This window comes from Chionomys nivalis, chromosome 17 (assembly GCF_950005125.1).
Source record: "Chionomys nivalis chromosome 17, mChiNiv1.1, whole genome shotgun sequence".
In the NCBI taxonomy this organism is placed as follows: Eukaryota; Metazoa; Chordata; class Mammalia; order Rodentia; family Cricetidae; genus Chionomys; species Chionomys nivalis.
Window position 1 is genome coordinate 16800185 of NC_080102.1, and position 22507 is coordinate 16822691.

The 22507-nt window shown below is 42.8% G+C and overlaps 1 protein-coding gene across 1 annotated transcript in view; it reads right to left on the minus strand.

Annotated features, from left to right (window-relative positions):
- Nucleotides 1–22507, minus strand: part of Sntb1 (syntrophin beta 1) — a 224207-nt gene that overhangs the window by 62533 nt on the left and 139167 nt on the right. The window contains exon 3 of the mRNA XM_057792410.1: nt 12835–13042. Coding sequence (XP_057648393.1) covers nt 12835–13042 — 208 coding nt within the window. The remainder of the gene's footprint in view (nt 1–12834; nt 13043–22507) is intronic.

Consider the following 22507-nt stretch of genomic DNA (forward strand, 5'->3'; position numbering starts at 1 on the left):
TCACTGTCACAAATGTGGGGTACCCGTGACCAATAATGCAGCACTGCTGGTGATCAGCTAATGAGGGACAAGAAGATACAGCAGAACCTGAGATGCCTGAACTTAAGAAGAATCCAATTCTAGTCCACACAATATTTGATCTATTTTCTGCAAAGCTGAGAAAAGGAAAGTATTGACTGGGGAAAGGAGAAGGGGAGCAGAAAGACAGGGATCCCAGAGAGTTGGATGAACTGAACACCTACGCATTTTATGAACCAAAGTAGACCATCAAATACATTAATGAAGGGATCTGTAGTTCTTCTATCCCAGGGCTGCTACTTTGGAGACCACTGAGGACTGAGATGGAGTGCCAATGCCACTAGGGTGTGACGGTTCTTGGTCATTGGGCATCTTAACCTGACTTTCGCTACATCTCCTGAGGCAACTTAAGGTTTTATTCCATCTTCTTTCATTTCTCACTTTTCTAAGAAAGCTTTTCTACTTTTGACTATTCCCTCCTGGGAGGTAGGGATGTCATCTTTGCCTACCTCTGTTCTCACCAAAGTTTCAGGTACCCCCCTTAGATTTCCCTTACAGTCCTCAGTGGCAGAAGAGCAAGGACAGGATCGTGCATTCGCATTATTCTGAATAGACATGATTATGCTTTGCATGCGTGGTGAAATACAAACCAGGTAACCAATTATACCCGGCGAGGAGGTCAGAGAGAGTGAGTTTTGGGCTCACGATTATTGCTAACTAGTTTCAGGACTATGATTAAGTTCTATAAATCACCAAGTCATATTCTGTTATTTTTTTTGTGTCTGTCATATTTTTCTTTTAACCCTGCAGATCTAGAAGGAGTAATGGTACTAGAGAGCATGGGATAAACAAGGTACACAAGAGTCATACTTTCTGGGGCAACGGCAATCGGCAAGCAGAATCTCGTTCCCGGATTCCCGATCTAAAGCTTTTATAATTTAAAAGAATGATGCATTCATACAGAATGAAGATCAGGCATTCAAAGATCAGCACACCTATATTTCATTCAAAATGGAGAAACTTGACATTTCAAGTAAAGCAGTCCTGAAGTGACAAAGTTCAGGAGCTGGGTACTTCTCCATGAAAGGGGGAATTACTTAGAACATAGAAATGAGAGATAGAGACAGAGGCATAGTTTGCAAAGTGTTTTCCTAGTGTGTAGGAAACCCTGGGTTCCATTCTTGGCACCGCATAAGCTGGGCATGGTAGTGCCTGCCTATAATTCCAGCACTGGGCTGGTGGAAGCGGAAGGACCAGAAGTTCAAGGTTTTCCTATGCTACATACCTAATTGGAGGTCAGCCAGAGCTACAGAAGAACCCAGGAAGATAAAAGAACATAGAACTCCAACTCCAGCCACCAAATTTTGGAAGGCCACTTTGAAGACAGAATATAAATTATATTTTATTCCATACACTGCCTTGGTGCTGCAGCCACTGCTTATTGTCTTTGCAAGGTTACAGTCTGCACAGCAAAAATGCTTCGGCAGATAGTGCCTGTCTGTGAATTGCGATGATATTGATGCAAGCGAAGTTATTTTGACAGGCTGGCTGCACCTCAGCTCCTCACCTGCATCTTAATTTGGGATGGATTCTAAAACTCTAGCTGTGCTTGTATTTCTATTCCCGATTCTAAGAAAAAGTCAGTGTAAAGAATGTCAAGTTTGCTTACCTGATAACCCAGGAGACTGATTCAGCCCCCAGAGCCCGGGAAGAGCAACTTGAGGGAGTTTCAAAACGGAAATGGAGGAAGAGTATGTGCTGGGGTGAGCTGCTATGATTTGAATACAGTTGAAAGCAAACCTAAGCTTCTAAAGTAGTGGCTGTAAGCCTCTGGCATGTCCCAGAATTGTCCACTGTCTTCACCTGTCCCTCATTTAAAGACCTCAGAGACAGCTGATAGATTTCTTTCCTTGTGGGAGTGATCCTAGTAGACATTGTTGCTCTCCCACAAAAATGCCTTTATTGGAAAGCCTCACCTGATGTAGGGTGCTCAACACGCTCTTTCCTTCTCTGTAGAACCCACCTTAGGTGGCAGATAAGTCCTCGCTCCACCTCAAGGTTATCATAGAGTCAATGCCTGGCTCACATAAGGAGTAAGCATCACTTGGCTTATGGTGGAAGACCTCTGGGTGTAGAAGTGGTACCCAGAGCTGGGAGGCTTAGGTTGGTTAGATTTTTAGCTGCTATCGTGTTCTTGTTCGGCTTCTTCCCTCCTTTCCTGTTTGACTCACTCCATCAGGGTTTACTTCTAGGACCTCCCCTCAGCAAATCCCTCCCTGAGACTCAACAGTTCAGACTCTGTGATGAAAGAATCTAAATAATCAATGAACACAAAGCCCCATGACTACTGTAAGATAAAATGTCACGTTGCTTCAACACCTCCCATGATCCTTGGTGCATAGTGGTGAGTTCTGCTCTCCTTTGATACATCCTATATCCAGTGGAGAAAGTTTCCCAATCCATTCTGCTCAGGTTAGCTGGAACAGATTGAGGACCACTTGATCCTTTAAAGGATTTTGCCTGCATGACATTTGGGTCATAACCTCCTATGGAATCACAGGGCACCATCTCTCTCGATCCTTCTAAGCCTGCTTTACACATCTCTGTCGATGATCTCAGCTCCCTAATGCATCCCAAAGGTGGCCCTGTATCCTGTGTGATGTCTTTCACGCCTAGGCCATGACGGTATGTGGCTAACAGCTGCCCATCTGTTCAGGGAGGAATATTGCCTGTTTAGTCTTATCACTCTGTTCTGAGCAGGGAATCCCTCCCTCACAAGGGTGGGATGGGGGAAAGGAAGCGCTCAGAAAAATGAAACACTGAAATAAAATCTCTCAGAAGATTGTCTTTTTTGTACTCAAGTTAGGTTTCTCTGGACTATATCTATCTCATAAATGATGGACACTCTATCACGTCTAATATCAGATGACCAAAGCTAGCAGAGTATTCATTATTTATGAGGTAGATATTGTCCAGAGAATAGTTATACAAACAGGACCAGAGAGTCTTCTATCTTGAGTTCTACCACGTTCTCTGAAGGAATTTAGTCAGGCACACAGTAAGATTTATGAGTCATCCTACAAGGGGTGAAATGCCCACAATCCCGCCACGGTCACATGGACATTCTGGGATGTCTCTGCCTTGGTGATTGAGAATGACTCACCATTCTCAACCGTGCCCTGTGAAGTCATGAGGAAAAGCAGCATATGTTCATGTGTTCATTCTGGCTGCCTCTGGCACTCACCCACTCATCCCAATTTAAATCTCTGATGCTTTATGCGAGAGAATGGAAGTGTGTGTGTGTGTGTGTGTGTGTGTGTGTGTGATGTGTTGGGGGTGGGGGCTGTGACTTAAAACCATACCGGCTCATTCAGCTTAAACTGCTAAGAAGGGAGATGCCCGAGCTGCTAACAGGTTTCCCCCAGTCTTGTTCCATCTCAAACGTGATTCATTCAGGAACTTGAAGACTGTTTTTTAAAGCAACACAACAGGCCTATTAGTACTTAATTGCATTACCAGTCTGGTTCCCGGTGTAACCAGCCTTCTTGATTTAGGGATGAGGCACGGGGGCGGTAGCCTGCACAGTGCTTCCACTTCCACCGCTTATTGGATGGGCGTTCCCTCAGGTCAGAAACTATTTTGTTCCCTGCCAGAAGTGGTGGGAAATTCTGACTCAGGTGATTTTCAGGCAGATGGTAAGCTGATTTATTTAGAGACTCCAGAAATATCGCTCCATTAATTACACGGTTGAGAACTTGATTACCAAAGAGCTTGTCTGACGCTGGCCAGGGCTGGTTCACGTTTACACTTGAGATTTTTTTAATCTATCTGGGCAAGGCAGCTAGAAAACGTGATGGTGGAATGGTTGTCTGGAGCTATCTGGTGAGGATACTGCGGATAAATCTCTACTGCCGAAACAAAAAACTAATAAGGACGCAAATTAGGTGAGACAACAGAACAGAGACCAACACACACATCCATCTCAGGACCTGTACATTTATTTACATAGAAAAAGACACAGAGGCAGACAGATGAATGAACACAGAGATAAGAAGGGAGGGAGGGAGGGCGGGAGGGAGACAGCTAGATAGTGGCGATAGTGAGATTGAGGGAGAGGGATGTGGTTCTGCCATTACATATAAAGGCCGGGCAGTCAAACTGACTATGAAAGCTGAAATTACAGCATGTGATGTAACGATTAGTTTGAAAAATAAGGGTGATCCCATGACCTTCAGCAGTTTGCATCAATATCTTATACATTGTCTTCTTAGTATTAATAAACCCATAGGTAAATGTGAATATTTCATAGGCATTCTTTTAACAGTGTATTATTTAAAGGGTGGAAAGGTCAGGAATTAGGATATATCATTACTTTGTACACATAGCATCTTCATCTGTAGCATTGTGAGCAAGACTTCCTGCCTTCTTTGCCTCCTGTTACTTCTGAGACAGAGAAACCTATTTTATGCTGTCTTGGAAGACTGTCTTACCCTTTCTAAGCTTGCATCAGGTAACAACATCATATCCTTTTTAACCTCTTTTTAAAATATATTTAATATAATACATACAATTCTTTTGAATCGACATCCCACGGTGTTGGCCTGTCTGGCCACGCTCTTTCTGCCTGTCTTCTAGTGTTAGGATTACAGTAGAGCCCTACAGAGCCGATTCCTTTATACTTTAAACGATGTGAAATAGATCTATAGGCTCCTTCCATGGGACCCTTTCACCGTAGTTACTTCCTGTGACCACTGCTACTGCCTTACCTGTGGCTCTAAGTTTATCTTAACCACTTTCTGGCTGCCCACTAACAGTGCCCTGAATGGCAACAATGTCAACATGCTTAGAGGCTGGTTTTTATTTTTATAATTCCATCAATATTTGGTTCAAATTTCAGTTTCCCAGTTATCATTGTTCTAGTCTTTTGTGTTATCACTTTTCAGTCTTTTATCACACAGCCCGTCTTTGCTGGACAGGCGGCCTCTTTTATTGCCATTCTTGGGAAATGCATACAGATTTAATACTTGTAGACAAAGAGGAAAGTCACCTATGCTTTTTCTTGTCCTTGTGGGGACTGACTGAAATCTGACCTTGTAGAGAGGAACATGATGAGTCACTACTCAGGAGACACATCTGCCATCTACTTGATGATCTGTGGACTGCAGAGCCTTACTTCATGGTAATTCCTGAAGCTGTTCATCCCTAAGGTGCCAAGGCAACTGCAACTCCCTAGTCATTCCAATATACCATCTGTGTGTCTAGAAACATTGTCTTCTCTCAGCATGTCCCATCAAAGATGATTCCCATCTCTCTAAGACTGTTCTTTACACTTCAGTAGCATAAAGTTAGAAAGGGAACAGTATTATTGTGTGGGAAGCCTAAGGAAAGGCTTAAGCAGATGAGTCTAATTAGCTGGCGTTGTTGGGGGTGTATGAAGAGAAGAATCTTTGATTTTTTTTTTCTCCTAGCGTCATAGACTGCCATTTGCAGTAATCGCACTGCAGACCATGACACAATCACAGTGGATAACAGTAAACAGATGAGAACAAGATGACAATGGATGGAGGAGGCAAGGGCATAGACGGTTTTATAAGCCTTTACGCTTGTAGAGGGGCCAAATTGTTATTACATGTCTCTTAGTTTTGAAGGTGTCTTGATGGGTGCTGCTGTGGTGACGGTAGGTTTAGGGAAGCCTTACTCCCAAAGACAGGCACTTCCTGGGCCACTTTACTAGCCCAGTCTAGTGGAACGTTCTAGAAAGAGAAGCTTAGCTTTCTTTCTTTCTTTCTTTCTTTCTTTCTTTCTTTCTTTCTTTCTTTCTTTCTTTCTTTCTTTCTTTCTTTCTTTCTTTCTTTTCTCTCTCTCTCTCTTTCTCTCTCTCTCTCTCTCTCTTTCTTTCTTTCTTTCTTTGAAGAGTGATCTCAGAAAGGTTTCACAACTTTTCAAGGATTACCTCATGGGACTTGACGTTATTAAAACACATCGCCTGAAAGAGAGCAGTCACATAGTATGAATAACGAATGTCCTCTGTGCCGGTAACACCACGAAGAGGTCCAGCTCCAACGAAGCTGCATTGGAAAGAATCTGAAAGGATCATAACTAAAGCTGAGAACCTACTTGCATCTCGAAATCAAAAATGGGCGTTTTGCTTTGCTATGTTGCAGTTTTGCATTTTTAATCTAACATGGAATCACCCGCAATTAAGATTCTAAGGCAATTAAAATTCCCAAAGCAAAGGGCACACAACAGACTTCAAAGGTTCCACTAACTCCATTTATTATTGTTTCTCTATATACCCAGAGAGTGAAAACATAGCTTATCTTTCTAATGTGATACCTGAAAACACTTCCATGTACAAATAATTGAAAATATCATTTTAAAAGTTTTGTTTTTTTTTTTTTTAGAAATTAAGGGTGAGGTGAGTTTCATATTACAAGTTAAGGGTAAGACTTGGTATTTATTGGTCTTGTGACACCATATATAGGAGGCAAATGAAAAAGCTTTACTTTGACTTGGGCGACTTGTCCATGGGGTTTGGTGCTCATAGAAAAACACAGTGCAGGGACGACACAGGACCCACACAGCAAAGAGCCAAAGAAGATGGTCAAGATTTGTAGTGGTCTTGACAATACAATGTCCAAGAAAGGGTACTAGGACCTAAGGATTGAAGAAAAATAACTGTACTAGATAAATGGCAGGCACTTCTTTCAAAGGCCAATCAGAAAACGATTTCACCCCTGTGTTGGCCTACTGCGTCATGATTTCTGTATCTTCATTTTGAGGGTGACTTTAGATAAAATTACCTTCTATCCCAGGGATTGCATTTTTTTTTTCTTCCTTAGGAAAAAGAAGTTGGGTTAGGTCAGCTCCGTGTTCCTTTCTCTCTGTTTTTCCACGTGCATGCTTCCTACCGTTCCCCAAATCAGATTTAAATCATGATGTAGCTTTCAATATCTTCCATTAGGAACTGAGGAGATGGCTCAGTGGGTAAGAATGCTTGCTGTGCCAGTACAAGAACATGAGTGGGAATCCCGGCACCCGCATAAAAGGCTGGATGCAGTTGAGTGCACCCCCAGTAAGTCCTAGAACTGTGAGAGACAAAGACAAGGTGATCACCAGGGCTTAGTGGCTACTCCAGGTCAATAGGAAACCCTATGTCAAGGGTGAGAGAGACAGAGCAGGTTACTCTGGCTTCTACTAGCATCCATAGGCACATGTACCCTTCTGCCACATGTACACACACACACCACACACGTTACATTATATATATATATATATATATATATATATATATGCTATCCATGTGCTGAACAACCTCTGTCCTGTCCTTTGTCATTCTCACATGAAATAGTTAAACTATTTCACGCCCCACTCTTCCTATTCTCTCTGGCAGTGCAGTGAATTCTCTCCCGTCACTGGAGATCTCAGAGTTTCTCAAGAGCCATCCTTCAACTCTCTCGACTGTCTCAAGAGGAGACGAGTGTTAGCGTTTGGTTTTTCTCCCTGTGTAGAGTCAAGGAGGTCTTAGAATTTGCACTGAGCAGGATTTAACAAAGGAAATGGAGGTTGCTTCACATTATGTTAGTTCACATAAGCCTCGCTTGTAAAACCTTGAAATTAAATGGGATTTGTATAACCTTGTCATGGAGCTGCCATTATTCATCCCTAAACCAAAGCTTAACAGTATAGAGAAAGACAAAGGACATCAATTTAAGGTAAATTGCAGCTGGATATATATAGGATCCCATTTTATATCTTTACAAATACCAAGCAAATTCTCTGATATTTGTGATAAGGAAGGCGCAGTATTAAGGATTTGCCATTCATTGTATTTGGCTAAAAGCCATCCATATGAATCTACACTAGAATTTGGTATTAAACATCAATTCCAAAAAAAGAGCCTTGTTTGGATTTGTTCCCTTGGACTTGATGTATGGTAATTTTTTTTGAGAAATTTGGAGTTAAAAGCAATAAAGGATATTCTTGTTTATAATAATTGTCCATGATAAGTCATGATTGCTTTTATAAATACACTGAAGCACACACTCAAGTAGACATCTGCAATGATTATTTAAAATTATATTGTAAGAATAATGGCATTCCCCAAACAGAAAGAGCTCTTTATATTCTCTTATTATGGCTCCACAGGAACACCCAATAATGGCCTATTAATGATTTGGGGTAAGCCAAAGGCATCACTCAGCTTTTAAGTGAAAATAGTGGAACCTCTGGAAACATAGCCAGTGCCACAAGGACGGACACCATGGCACTTTTCAACTAACCGAGCAGTAATGATTTTAAATACAGATCATGCTTGAGGGGATGGTAGAGCTTCATCTTGGTGTTTGAAAGGTGCATGTGCTCGATGGAACCCACATACATGCCAGATCCAGCTCGTGCCTCTTCACATCCTTCCCTGAGCCCTGGGATGGCCCCTCACAGCAACAGACCACATCAGGGGTTATCCATTGCCTCTTGTTTCCAGGCAGCCTCAACTAGGGGGAATAACAACACAAGATCAGTAACCAGGAGTTGGCATGAACTGGCTTTCTCTACTAAAGACTATGCTTGGGAGTAGCCAGCCTTTTCCTACAGCTGTAATGCTTGATAGATTCAGTTCCCGCTCCTACCCATGCTCTTTCAGGTCGAAGGATAGCGTAGCATCTCACTGCCAATTCTGGGGCACTTCTTTATGTGTTTCCCAAATCTTGGCTGCATTAACTACCCCTGCTTTAAGTCCTTCTAGGCACTAACTTGAATCACTATCCCTCTCTGCCAGGACACTGAAGGTATCTTTTTTCCTCCCCTAGGACCACTCATATTAATTCAGAACCTTAACCAAATGAAGTCATGATCCATCACAATAGGCTCCTTCTCTTGTCTTTTTATAAAGGGCATCTGCTAGTTCCATCACTTCTGTATCAACACACGCTTCATTATTCCAATTTCTTTCATTAATAAATGCCCCTTTGGGGGTTGGATCTTAGTCAGTAGAGTGCTTGCCTGCCACATATAAAACACTGGATTTGATACCCAGCACCACATCCCAGAGGATGAGAAGTTTGGTCGATCCTTGGCTACATGACAAGCTCATCACCAGATTTGTCTGTATGAGACACAGCCTCAAAAAACCAGAACAATCACAATGACATTCTCCTCAAAGAAAAGTCTGTACCCTTCTGGGGGCACACATCTGTCATATCAGCACTTGGGAGACCGAGACAGGATCATCACAAGTTATACACCAGTATGGCCTGATGTGGCATTCCCCTCTGTATGCTGTGGATATGTTTTTATCACCATTGCTTAATAAAGAAGCAGGGCAGAATATAGACAGGTGGGAAAATTAAACTGAATGCAGGGAGAAAGAAGGTGGAGTCAGATGGATGCCATGTAGCTGCCAAAGAAGCAAGAGGTAACAAACCAGGAGACTCATGGTAAAATATAAAATAATAGAAATGGGCTAATTTAAGATATAAGAGTTAGTTAATAAGAATCTTGAGCTAATAGGCCAATAAATATGTAATTAATATTAAGCTTCAAAATGGTTATTTCACAAACGGCTGCAGGAGCTCGTGAGCAGGACCTGGCGGGTGGAGTGAAACCCATCCAGGGGGACCAGTGGATTGAAAAATATTTGTAGCTACAATGGCCTATACAGAAAGACTCTCAAATAGACCTTCCCACCACCAAATAAAACAACCTCTCTTTATTTCTCAATGGATATAACTTAGTTCATCCCAAGCTCAGCGCAACTGGTGCTCAAAATATGAGACAATCCAATTAGATTTGATATTAAAACTTCTATTGGAAAGGATGGGGCACAGAGGCTTCAACTTAGAGACAGCCAAGAGTAAGGACATGGGACTGGAATTTTCAGGTCAAGCAGAGGTGAGTCCTTTGAGAATAAATCATCCAAGGAGACAAACACAGAGATGGAAAGGTGTGACTGATGTCATTAAGTGAATCCTGGGCACACTTGAAGCTTGTCCTGGAACACAGGCTGCATGACACTCCCTATGCTCAAGCCGAGTTGAGCATCTGTCACTTGAAACTCTTACCTAACAGGCCTCCCCCAGGAGAAACACACCTGAGAAAGTAAATGACGGCAAGTGCTAGCAACCGGGACGTTACAAATGCCAACTGTCTAGATTTCTTGCGCTGTTTTCAATAAGAATACTGACTGGAGACGCATACATTTATGTCAAGACCACAGAAATCAGTGTGCAGAAATGGTCCATCGCCGCAGATTTCCTCTCTGACCATCCCATCACATTCACACAGCTGGCCTGCCACTTCTAGTCACCATCTGAGCCAGCAAGCTTGTGGAAGACCCTAGGTTCGCAGGTCTTATGATATGGAAGCTCTTAATACCTGCACTGACCTTCCGTTCTCTGACATCTACGAGAGAGGGACAACACCAAACCAAACAACCCACTGTGCATTGGACTTTGCGGTGCAGGCCCACGTGTGCACAGGTACACACAAAGAACAATGGTGGGAAAGAGCTGAATGATCCGTTCAGACGTTGTTACCCAGAGCCACCTGACTGGGCCTTCTCAGATGACAGGACTCATGGCAGGAAAGCTGCTATTGCAACATCTCTATTCCCATTTAGCATCTATCAGAAGGGGAGTCAGGGGAAGGTCAGACTGTCTCAGAGCCCGGAAACACTAGCATGACCGTAGGTTCAAGGGAGAGTAAACAGATGTTAAGAACAATGACCAACAAGATCAAAAACACCAATGACAACTTATACTGGAGAGGTTGTGGGGTAAAGGGAACACTCCTGTATTGCTGGTGGGAATGCAAGCTTGTATAGCCCCTTTGGATAACAATATGGAGATTTGTCAGAAAATTAGGAAACAACCCTCCTCAAGACCTAGCAATACCACTTTTAATTATATATATATATATATATATATATATATATATATATATATATATATATATTGGTTTTTCGAGACAGGGTTTCTCTGTGGTTTTGGAGCCTGTCCTAGAACTAGCTCTTGTAGACCAGGCTGGTCTCGAACTCACAGAGATCCGCCTGCCTCTGCCTCCCGAGTGCTGGGATTAAAGGCGTGCGCCACCACCGCCCGGCATAAGCAATACCACTTTTAGGTATATATCCAAAGGATGCTCAATCGTGCCACAAGGACATGTGCTCAACTATGTTTATAGCAGCATTATTTGTCATATCAGAACCTGGAAACAACCTAAATGTCCCTCAACCAAAGAATGGATAAGGAAAATATGGTACATTTACACAATGGAGCACTACACAGCAGAAAAAAAATAGTGACATCTTGAAATTTGCAGGCAAATGGATGAAGCTAGAAAACATCATATTGAGTGAGGTAACCCAGACCCAGAAAGACTATTATATATACTTACTCATAAGTGGTTTTTAAACATAAAGCAAAGAAAATCAGCCTACAATTCACAATCACAGAGAACCTAGACAACAATGAGGACTCTAAGAGAGACATACATGGATTTAATCTACATGGGAAGTAGAAAGAGGACAAGATCTCCTGAGTAAATTGGGAGCATGGGGACCATAGGAGAGGGCTGAAGGGGAGGGGATAGGCAGGGAGAGAAGCAGAGAAAACTGTATAGCTCAATAAAATCAATTTAAAATAAAAAGAACAATGGCCAAGGCTCAATCCTTCAAGCCTTCCTCTTCCCAACACATCTGAGTGACAGTGTTAACGTTCTATGTAAAACCTTTTCCATGGTAGCTGCCCTTCATGACACACAGCCATCATCATTATTATTACTACTATTATTATTGTATGCCAAAGGGCTATTGTTTTCTAAATCCATCATTTATATGAAGGCCGAACAGTGATGCAGTCCGCATGGGTGCTTTCTTGCTTCAGAGTTCCTGCTCACTACACTATTTAATTGATTCGCTAAAATGTCTAATCTGGGACTCATAAAACATATTTACAGCATAAATTAAAGCTTCTGCCATTGCAACCCTCGGTTTGATTTTCATCTTGTACCAATTGTCAAGCATATGTATAGATTCTTACACACACACGCATGTAAATGTGGATTGTCTAGAAGATTAAGAAGATTGGTAAAATAGGAATGCAAATATAATACATAAATTTGCATATATACCATTGTGGAACCCAAGATCTTGTATGAGAAATATATTCTAATAGCTAATCTTTTTTTTTCTTTTCAAATTTCTTTTTTTTCTAATAGCTAATCTTAAAACTGCTTACTGTTCCAATATTATCATGCATTCATTTAAAATACAAACTTTGCCACCCCTGCCTAGACTGGCAGCCCATACAAAGTAGGTGGTCTTTAAGAATGGCATTTAAAACCTGCTTGTTTAAAAGTACAAGTACAAGATCATGTGGAAATGAATCAGCACATAGTAGTTGCTCAATAAACTCTCATTATTAATATCATTGCTGCCATTTGTAAACATATGATTCCTAGAGGATCTATTAATTAATGAGCAAGTTCATTAAAATCCACACAAACCCCTTCTGAGCAATCATTTCTATTCCTTTCCCCATAGATGCTGTATTATCAGCTTGAGTTACCACAGAAATCAAACTATTCATTAATTTGCTCATTGCGCAGTTAGGGACCACATGTAATTTGCCGCATATTTGAAAGTATGCTAGAGAATAAATGTTGATTAAGACGAATTTGGCACATACTGCCATGTTATGAGGTCTGCTGGGATAGACGAGAGAGTCAGTTCACTGCCAAGGAGAGCATCAGCCTACAGAATGAGGTAGCTTCGATGGGAAAACCTAGGGCCAATCGACCCAGAGACGTTCCCCTCACCTTTTCTGCCAGCCAGCCAAGATGTCTGATCTCACGACTGCCAGCAATGCCCGTCTTCCCCAGCTGTTCTCTGACATCAGCAATGACTCGCGTCAGCAAGTCACTAACGTTGGTGTGGATGGCACTGAACCAGGCTTGGGCAGTGGCAGAGTCCTTTGTCCTCAGGATCACTGTGTGCTTAGCATCCGGAGAGTGGATTTCAAGCTGCCTGGAGAAGCAAAGGGAGATAGAAGGTGACCCGGGAGCTCCTTCTGCATCAAAAAGCTGCCGTTTTAAGGCGAACACCATGTTTATTCTCGTCATTTACCTTCGTGGCCATGCCTTCATTCGGACATTCATTTGTTCAGATCATCACCTGGTGCCCAGGTGCTGGTCTGTGCCTTCAGAGCATAGCATAACAACTCTATTGCAAACACCAGGTACCTTAAATGAAGGATGTTTCAGTTTCCTGTGATGCGGCCGAATCTAAGATACTATTCATTCTCTTGCAGAGGATTTTTAGTATTGCCCCTACACCGCTGCTGCTGTGGTAGCAAGTAGACTGTGGTGACCAACCACGTTCTTAACCCCATTGCCCAGTGTTCATCAATTAGGATGTTTAAAAATAAAAATGACCAAACTTTGTATTTTATTCTCTCTCTCTTTTTTTTTAGACATGGTCTCATGTAGCTCAAACTGGTTCCCAAATTTCCAGGTAACTGAGGATGATGTTGAACTAACTCTCCGCTGCCTGCTCTGCCCTCTCAAGTGCTAGGCTTTTAGGCTTGCTCCACTACTCACCAGGTGTCAAAGTTCGCATTCTTTAGGAGCCTTGTCTGTGGCACACTTAAGTGTGACGGCACCACTGGGCTCCTTCAGTGAAGGAAAGGGTGGTGTGAAGAAGGGGAGCAACGGTGTGAACAGGGATGGGCTAATCTTAGCACTTCTCGTAGTTAAACCAGAACGCCAACGCATACGTCAGAGTTCCAAGTGGACCCCTGGAGTTATTGAGTGAATGATCTGTCTAGAGGAAGCATGATCATTGTGGGATGTTTCCAATAGCTTCTGGGGAGGTCTGAATAAGAACGGTCCCCATAGGCTCAGAGATTTAAAGGCTTAGTCACTCGAGAGTGGAGGTCTTTGGTAGGATTAGAAGGGCGAGGAGGTGTGGCCTTGATGGAGGAAGAGTGTTCCTGGAGGAGGGGTGGTGACAGCTGTGAAGCCAGATGTGAAGCCAGAGTGTGGCATTGCTGGTAGGCCTGACCTTGCTGCCGATTAGCAGAATGTGGGCTTTGGGACTTTGGATTAGAGTTGCAGCTGAACACTTGAAGCGGGGCTTAATGGGCTACCCTAGTAGAAGGCATGGAAGACAGTGGTGCTAAGAGCAATGTAGATTATGACAGCCCTGATCAAGAGCTTAGTAATATTAGTAAGTGGCCCAGAGACCGTTCTCGTGATATTTTTGGCAACAAATGTGGCTACTCTCTCCCCTTGTCCAAATAATCTACCAGAGGCTGAATTGAAGAAGAGATTTTCAGACAGCTTAGTCTTGACCGTGTCATGTGGTTTTCAGTAAGGACTCTTCTATGCAGATCTGTAACGAAAGGGAGCAAACTGGACAAGAGAAATACCAAATGTACAGTTTGAGGAGAAAAGGAGCACTGGAGAGTGCACTGGAGCTAAGTCCAGTGCCCAAGGAGATAAAAGGTTTAAAGAAAAGCCTGATGCTAAATAGAATAAAGGGAGTGGTGACCTCGAGACAAGACCCCACCCACTAAGCTTCCTACCTGTGAAAAGGAATTAATGTAAAGGCCAGGCAGCGAAGGAAACCATTAGAAACAGAAAGCTGATGAGGATATAACTGATTGAGGGGGCCACGTTCCAGCTCCAGCAAGCGACAGAACATGGCAGCTTTGGCCACATGGTTCTGGCTTTAGTGCCAGGAGTATAAGGAAACGGTTGTGGAATCTTCCCACAATGAAGAAAACCTGCCGAGGCCAGGCGTGCGGCAGGGGTATCCTTGCACTCAAGCCCAGAGCAGCCACTGTGTGACTCGGTGGAGGTGCAGCCTGGATTTCCTTCGGGACCCCAGGATGTAGGAGCTGAGAGAGTCGAGGATACCTGCCAGGGAGAGCTGCAGACCAAGTATGGAACTGGTCCAGGAGAGAGAAGTGCGTTGCACTCAACAAAGCTGAAAGGAATTAGAGGCCTTTAACATCAGACATGGAGATGCAGAATTTGGAGTTTGCTCTGTTAGGTTTTGGTCTTGCTTTGGTCCGGAATTTCATCACCATGCTCCCCTTCTTCTCTTTTAGAATGGTAATGTATATTCGGTGTCAGAGAGCATTGGAAGTATGCGCTCTGTTTGCGATTTTGATTTTGCAGGGCGCAACAGTGAAAAGAACACCATGAGTCTCAGAAGAGACTTTGAACTTTGGATGTTTAAACAGTGTTCAGATTGTGACAGACTATGGGGACTCTTGAAGTTGAACTGAAAGCATTTTTGAATTATGCTGTAGTGGCAAGCCTATAGGGGTCAGGAAGTGGAATGTGATGGTTTGAATAAAAATGGCCCCAATAGGCGCATATATTTGAGTGCTTAGTCACCAGAAAGTGGAACCCTGATACGATTAGAAGGATTCAGAGATGTGGCCTTGTTGGAAAAAGTGTCATTGAGAGTGGGGGTGGGATGAACCTTTGAGGTTTCAAAGGCCCAGGTCAGGCCCTGGTTCTCTCTGCCACTCTGGGGCCTGCAGATCAGAATGTAGCTCTCAGCTACTGCTCCAGCACCTTGCTCCTTGCCATGATGATAACGGACTAATCCTCTGAAACCGCAAGCAAGCCCCCATTAAATCTTTCTTTTATAAATGTTGCCTTGATCGTGGTGTCTCTTCACAGCCGGAAAACAGTGACTAAGACAGTTGCATTTTGCTTTCAATTTGTTATTGTGATTGGATTACAGGTTTTTGTGAATGTGCACAAATAAAGTACAGGAAAATCTGGCCTGCCTTCCACTCGGTTTTCCCTGGTGATTTTATTTTACATACTACACATTGATATCAAAATGAGGACACTGGCATTAATACAGTGTATATGTCTATGCAGTGTTATACTGTGGAAATGTGTGTAAAGACCACTGTAATCCTGCTACAGGACAAATTCAAGTACCACAATTATTTCCCAGCCAGCTTCTCATCACTCTCCCTTACCACCATGTGTTCTCCAGCTCTGTATATTTAATATAGTTATTTTCTATTGCAAGAAAAATATTATATTTATTTTTATTTACTGGTGTTGGTATTGGGCACCTCAAAACAGAATTAAATTATCTATTTACTAGCTTCCTTCCAGTGCTTAATAATTACACAGCTGTCCGCTACGAACCTACCACATTCCGGCAAAGTTTTTGATCCTCTAATAGGACAAGAGCAGGGTGTTCCCAATCATCCTGTGACTTATATCGTTAACCTGTTTAACACAGTTGACAATTGAAGTTTGGAAGGGCAGGGAAATAATTTACTCAAGGCTACACAGTTGGAGATTCTGGGATTCTGACACATGTGATTCTATGAATTTGCAAACATTACAGCACCTCTGCTGTAGATTAGGGAGCATCATAGGGGGAGGAAACTATGAGCTTCCATAGTCAGAAGACTGGTACTCACTGCCTGGGATGCATTCAATAGTGCCCTACTTAGCTCCTGCCTTGAAAGAGAACGAGTTAGTAGATCACAGGAAAGTTAGACATCTCAAGGCAACCTGGCCCCATCAGCATTTGAAACTGACCTTTGGGAGAAAATCATTCAACTCAGAAATCCGAACTGTAGAAAAGGAATGATTTGGAAAGTGGGATGTCTCTGAGGAGTTGAACAACAGTTAGTATTCTTGGTAAGAAATTTGAAGACAAGCCATAACAGCCTGAGGGTTTCATGTGATGAGGCGGGCATGGGGGAGGGGGGTTATCTGACAATGAAGTCTGTCCCCACCCAGGAGAAAAACAATGCTACACCTCTTAGGGACTTTCCAAAGAGAGGCAGGAAGTCAAAGGTGGGCATAGGATTCTAGAAAAAAGTCGAGGAGCACGCTCAGATTGTCTTTCAACTTCTATCACTATTTATTGTTCTAGAAAGTTAAAATGTGCAGGCTCTTCACATAATGATACTTTCTTTTGAAAATCTGGTCACCTGTTTTAAATGTAATAACAGTTTGGGACGTCATCTCTCTCTCTCTCTCTCTCTCTCTCTCCCTCTCTCTCTCTGTATGGGTGGGGAGGGTGGAAAGGAGAAAGAAAGAGAAAAGAGAGGGGGAGGGAGGGAAGAAAAGAGAAAGAGAGGAGAGGTGAGAGACTGATGAGAGGGGAGGGAGGGAATGTGAGAGATGGGGAAGGAGGGAGGGAAGAAAGAGAGAAAGATAAATCCTAGAGTGTCTCTAGGGAAAAAGTTTAAATACTGGGTTCCAACATGTTCCCCAGTGGCTCTCAAAGTGTGTCCAAATCCGGTAGCACCAACTTACTGAGAACTTTCTAGAAATAGACACTATTTGGTTCCCTTCTCAGCACTATTTAGGAATCCTGAAGGCAGGTCCCAGCAACCTGTCAGGAAAACTGGATACAGTTCTATTTGAGGAGGAGCCGCTCTGTGGGCTCGTAAAAGTCTGTATAGCTGGTGCCAGGTCCACTTGCTGAGGTAGACGTGCTGAACGGTGAGTTCTTGATTGAACTATTGAATTAATGATTGAACTAATCAATTGGTCCTCAAATAAGGGGAGCAGAAGACCCAAAGCAGAAAAGGAGCCCAAAGCTTTTATAGTCAAAGACAGTAGAAGTTCCCTATGAAAGTATTCCTTAGAAACCCGAACTACATTTCATTTGAAATATCATTCGGTTAAATACAGATGCTTGGAGCATATCCCAGACTTATCAAGTGAAACTTTCTTGTGGCTGAAGCCCTAGTATATGCTTTAAAATGTCCCATGGATTATATGGACTAAATGGACAGCAGCCCCCTAAGCCTAGGCTGCAGCCCTTTAAGAGACACAGTACCTCCAGACAAGATTGGGCATGTTCAGCATGATGTGCGGAGACACAGCTAAAATTCTGGGCCATTTGAGGGCCGGCACGGAAACCGAATACAGTAGAGGCTTCCTAAAATATGCACATACATGAAGACAAACTAAACAAAATTGCTAAATAATGGAGGAGACAGAGTACCAACTAAGCATCTCTTGTCACCAAATGACACTTCTGGCACTGGGACTGGGCTACATCTAATTGAGTTGTTGACCAATAGCATTCCATGGGAATCGTCAAACAACCCAGGCTGTTGCCAAGGTTGCTGCCCACAAACTGACAGCAAGGCCCTATTGCTGAAGAAGACTCCTTGAACAGGGAAATGTAGAGCTGGTGCCTACATATTGCCTTCACCCCTATGTACTAGGCTTTGGTACAGCCAGGTACAGGAGAGTGCCCTATAGGATCCAGAAAAGAAATGGAAACACGAAGCCAGCTATGAACCCTTTATCTATAATGGTGTCTGGCTTGCAAGGTATTCTAGGGAATGTAGGTAAAAAGCTCATGGTCGTAACCAAACAATATTGGATTTATTGATTTAAGGCCCATTCCCAGTCTTGCTTGGGTGACCAAGAACCAGAGACTTTATTATATTATATTATTATATTTATTCTTTAGAAGTCCGTTTGTTTTCTAATAATAGACAGAAAGGGAGTAGGTCCACCTGGGAGGAGAGATGAGGAGGAGCTAGCAGGAATAGAGGAAAAGGAAACTGTAATCAAGATAAATTATATGAGGAAAAAAATCTATTTTCAATAAAAGAGAAAAAGGCGAGGGCACTACAGTATCTACAGGTGGCTTTCAGGACAGAGCCCATAGAAGCGAGGATGTTGGGAGAGTACGATGGCCATTTGCCGCTGAGTGACAACATCCCTCAAAAACAATTGGTTTTCCTCACACATGTTATCTCTCAATTTCTGTGGGCCAGGAATTGGTGGGCAGAGTGTTGCTTGGCTGAGATCTGATGATGGTGGTTGTCTTGTCATTAGGAGGGACATGGCTCTGGGAACATAGTGGAGCAAGGCAGGGTCCACTCAGAGTTGGTACTGGGGTGTTTCTTCTGTCATTCCCCCTTTCTTTCCTTCAGTCAGTTCAAGATAGGATACTGTGAAATACAACTGGAAGTGATGACAGATGGGTGATTTAGTTTCTGTAAGCCTGGGATGTCTTCGCCCTCTAAACACCGGCAGAGACAGCGATTATGTTGAAACTGGTGATTCTGATGATAATGACTATAAACACCCTTCACAAGGTGATTTTGGGGAACACTTTGTGACTGATGAGTCCTGACATTAGCAATTATTGTTTACACTGGCAATATTTAAGATCCCTGACTTAGATGCTGGGAGATGGTGGCACACACCTTTAATCCCAATATTCAGGAAGCAGTGGTAGGTAGATCTTTGAATTTGAGGCTACTCTGGTCTACAGAGCGAGTTCCAGGACTGCCAGGGAGGTTACGCAGGTTTTGTTTGTCTCTAAAAACAAACAAAAACCAACTAACCAACCAAACAAAAAAGATTCTTGACTTAGTAAGTGAGAAAGAAACCTGGTTAGGGAATAAAAGATGCTTGTGTTTTCTGTATATAGGGGCATTTGTGTTAACTTTCTCTTATTTAACATTATTCAAAAATCTAAAATCATGCTTATTTGTTTATTTATTTATTGTGTTTTGGACAAATGCAAGCCACAGAGTATGTGTGGAGGTCAGAGGACAACTTGCAGGTCAGTTTTCTCTTTCTACCATGCAGGATCTGAGGATCGAACGTATCATCAGGCTGGATGGCAGGTGCCAATACCTGCAGGCCCTCTCATCAACCCACCTAACAAGACTACTACAGAGGTAAAATATGAAAACTAGCCCAAAATGTCCTGCCTAGCAAGTGTCTCAGATTGCAAACTGAAATTCAAAGCAATGATTTTTTTTTCTTTTTAAAGAAAATACAGGACTCTAGCACACCTACAGAGTATCTAAGGAGTGCCAGGTGGTATAAAACCGAGTGGGCTACTTGGTTCATGTCTCCAAAAACCATATCACCTGCAGTGCATTGATTAGAGTGTGTTGCCACAATGCAAGTCCAAGTAGAACCTTAAACTGAATTGTTTGGAAAAGGAATCCTTGTAGGTATAATTCAGGCAAGATGATAGGCATTCTTTGATTGCATTAACTATGCCCTGGACTGGGTGGGTGGGTATAGTATCATAAGACACAGAAGAACAACAGTGTGTTGGCTCAATGGATCAAAGGTACCTACTACAAAGTCTGGCAAACTGAGCCAAACATGCACATGAGCACACAGAAACACACGCACACACTAGCAATAATTAAAACACAAAGAGGGACAGACAAGAGGCAGAGACCAAGAGCAAAGAAGGCGATGGAGAGATGCAGCAATGCGGCAAGGTTTTAGGCATCCAACAGGGAGCTAGGAGTTAGAGATCGTGTCCGTCTCCATCCTGTCCTCTAGAAAGATACCGCTCTGTCAACTCATTGATGTCAGTTCTCCATATTCTGAAACCCGAGGTGCATCCATTTCCATCACTTCCAACTACAAGTGATGCATGCTTATATCACATGACCGTCTCCCTGTCCATGGTAGGATCAGGAAGGTTCTGAAGCTTAAAATCCATGGAAGCCCCAAATAGGTCAGTGAGAACTAAGTCTATCATCACACTTAGACTTGAAGTCTTTGCGACAAAAATGACCATTTTCACTACCATCCTAACCTCTCTCACCAAAAGAAAAAAGGGGATCCATTGGAAACAATCACAAACACAGTCTTGGGAAAATGCTGGGCCGTAGTAGGGCTCTACTTGGCCACTAAGCGTGCCCTCTATTTCCTCCTCCCAGGACGAAAAAAAGAAATGAGTCCTTTGCTCACTGTGAGTCCTACATATCTGGAACTGGGGATGAGGAAGGAGGAGGGAGCCGAGGAGCAATCAAGCCAGGAGGGCTGATAGGAGCTATTTTGAGTAAGCCAGTCTTTCATAAACTCCTATTTTGTTCTCCAGTTGAACTGACCACTGCTTGATGAATTGTGTTTATCTGTAGTTCAGCGATAAAGTTCTCTTTTAATTCCCCGTTGAATAGAAATATTTAGGGCAATGCCGCAGCTGTGTTTATTCACACACTCTGCCACAGTTATGTAAATACCGCCTATGGAACTATTTCTGATAAAGGCCCCATACCAACCCCGAGGAATTAGATGCTCATTCTAGATGTCTGCCAAGATGAGCAGTTTCCATCCAGCTTGGCACGGCCGTGAATGGTATCACAGCTTCTCAGAGATCATTTGGCAAACCTCAGGATAGAAGAAGCCCTTTCTTTCCTCACCCTTGCAAAGCTTCCACGGAGCCAAATACTTCCCAGCATTCTCTACTTCTCTTGCTCAGAGACTGACATGTACAACTTGAGGTCTCCTCACACTAAATTAATTTAGCAAAAACAGAAGTTGCAACCTGGAAAACTCCTCTGATGCAAAACTGGAGAAAACAAAGATGAAGCTATTTGCTTTGGACAACCATGAATTTCTAAGATGTAAAGCACATGACCAACATGGCCGCTCCCAGGTCTCAGATCCATAGTTCCTCTGGCATGGAAGAACCACTTTCTAAAAGACAAATATATGGGTTACTCTCTCTGGATGCCAGAGTTTTGATTTATTTTTTGAAGGGACACTAGCCTGTGGCTCTGGCACGCCTTGTCCTTCTCCCCCATTCCCTCCGTCTTGCTAAATACTCTTAGATTACATCTGTAAACCTAGCCGCCAAGGTCTGTTTCCTTCTTTGGCCACGCCCTCCCCTGAGACTGACCACCAAAGTCCAGCAATCAAAGTCCCCTTTAGCTCACCTAATAAACACACTGAATTTAAATTAAACACTTCATCTTAATATGGGGCTTCCCCCCTTTGGCTTTATAAACTTCCATTTTCCTATGTGTCAAGTCTGTCTCCTTTCTATGCAGAGGCAGCCCTTTGTCCCTCCGGGACACGTGTCTCTCCTCCCTTCCCCTTCTCCTTCGCGCCCTATCTCCTTTTAGACCTCCCCTTCTTCTCCTCTTAAAAATGACCCCTGCAAGGTCATTTGCTGCTGTTTTTCTGCCTGAGTCAGAAAGCAGCTGCTTTAACTTTTCTTCCCTGCTTAAGAAAGGATCTCTGAGGAAACAGGTGTGTGTGTGGTTTGTCCCTACTCAAGGCTTGGGAGGAAGCCCCCACTGGGCAAGGGGGTGTGCTTCTCTTGCTTAGAAACACGAGACTGAGAGGTAAAACTTAAACTCGAGGTCTCCTGTGGAAGTCATTTTTATTTTTACCTTTGCACTTTTTTTCATTTCCCAAAACAGTCTTCAATGTAACCAGACAAGAAAAGAAAGTTTTCTATTTACTTTTTATTTTGTTAAAGAAAGGCGTGTTTAGCAAGCTTTAACAAAGCCAGCTGTGCAATGATTTCTGAAGTAAAAATTAGAATTATGCTAAGAAATAAATGTATTTTATTCTTACTTAACACTAAAGAGAAATAAGTGAGAATAATAAACATATATTATAACTAAAAGACTTAAAAGATAATTTTTTTAAAGGAAGCAACAACATTGAAAATGAGGGCTAGTACTTGTTCTGTGGGGCTGCAAAC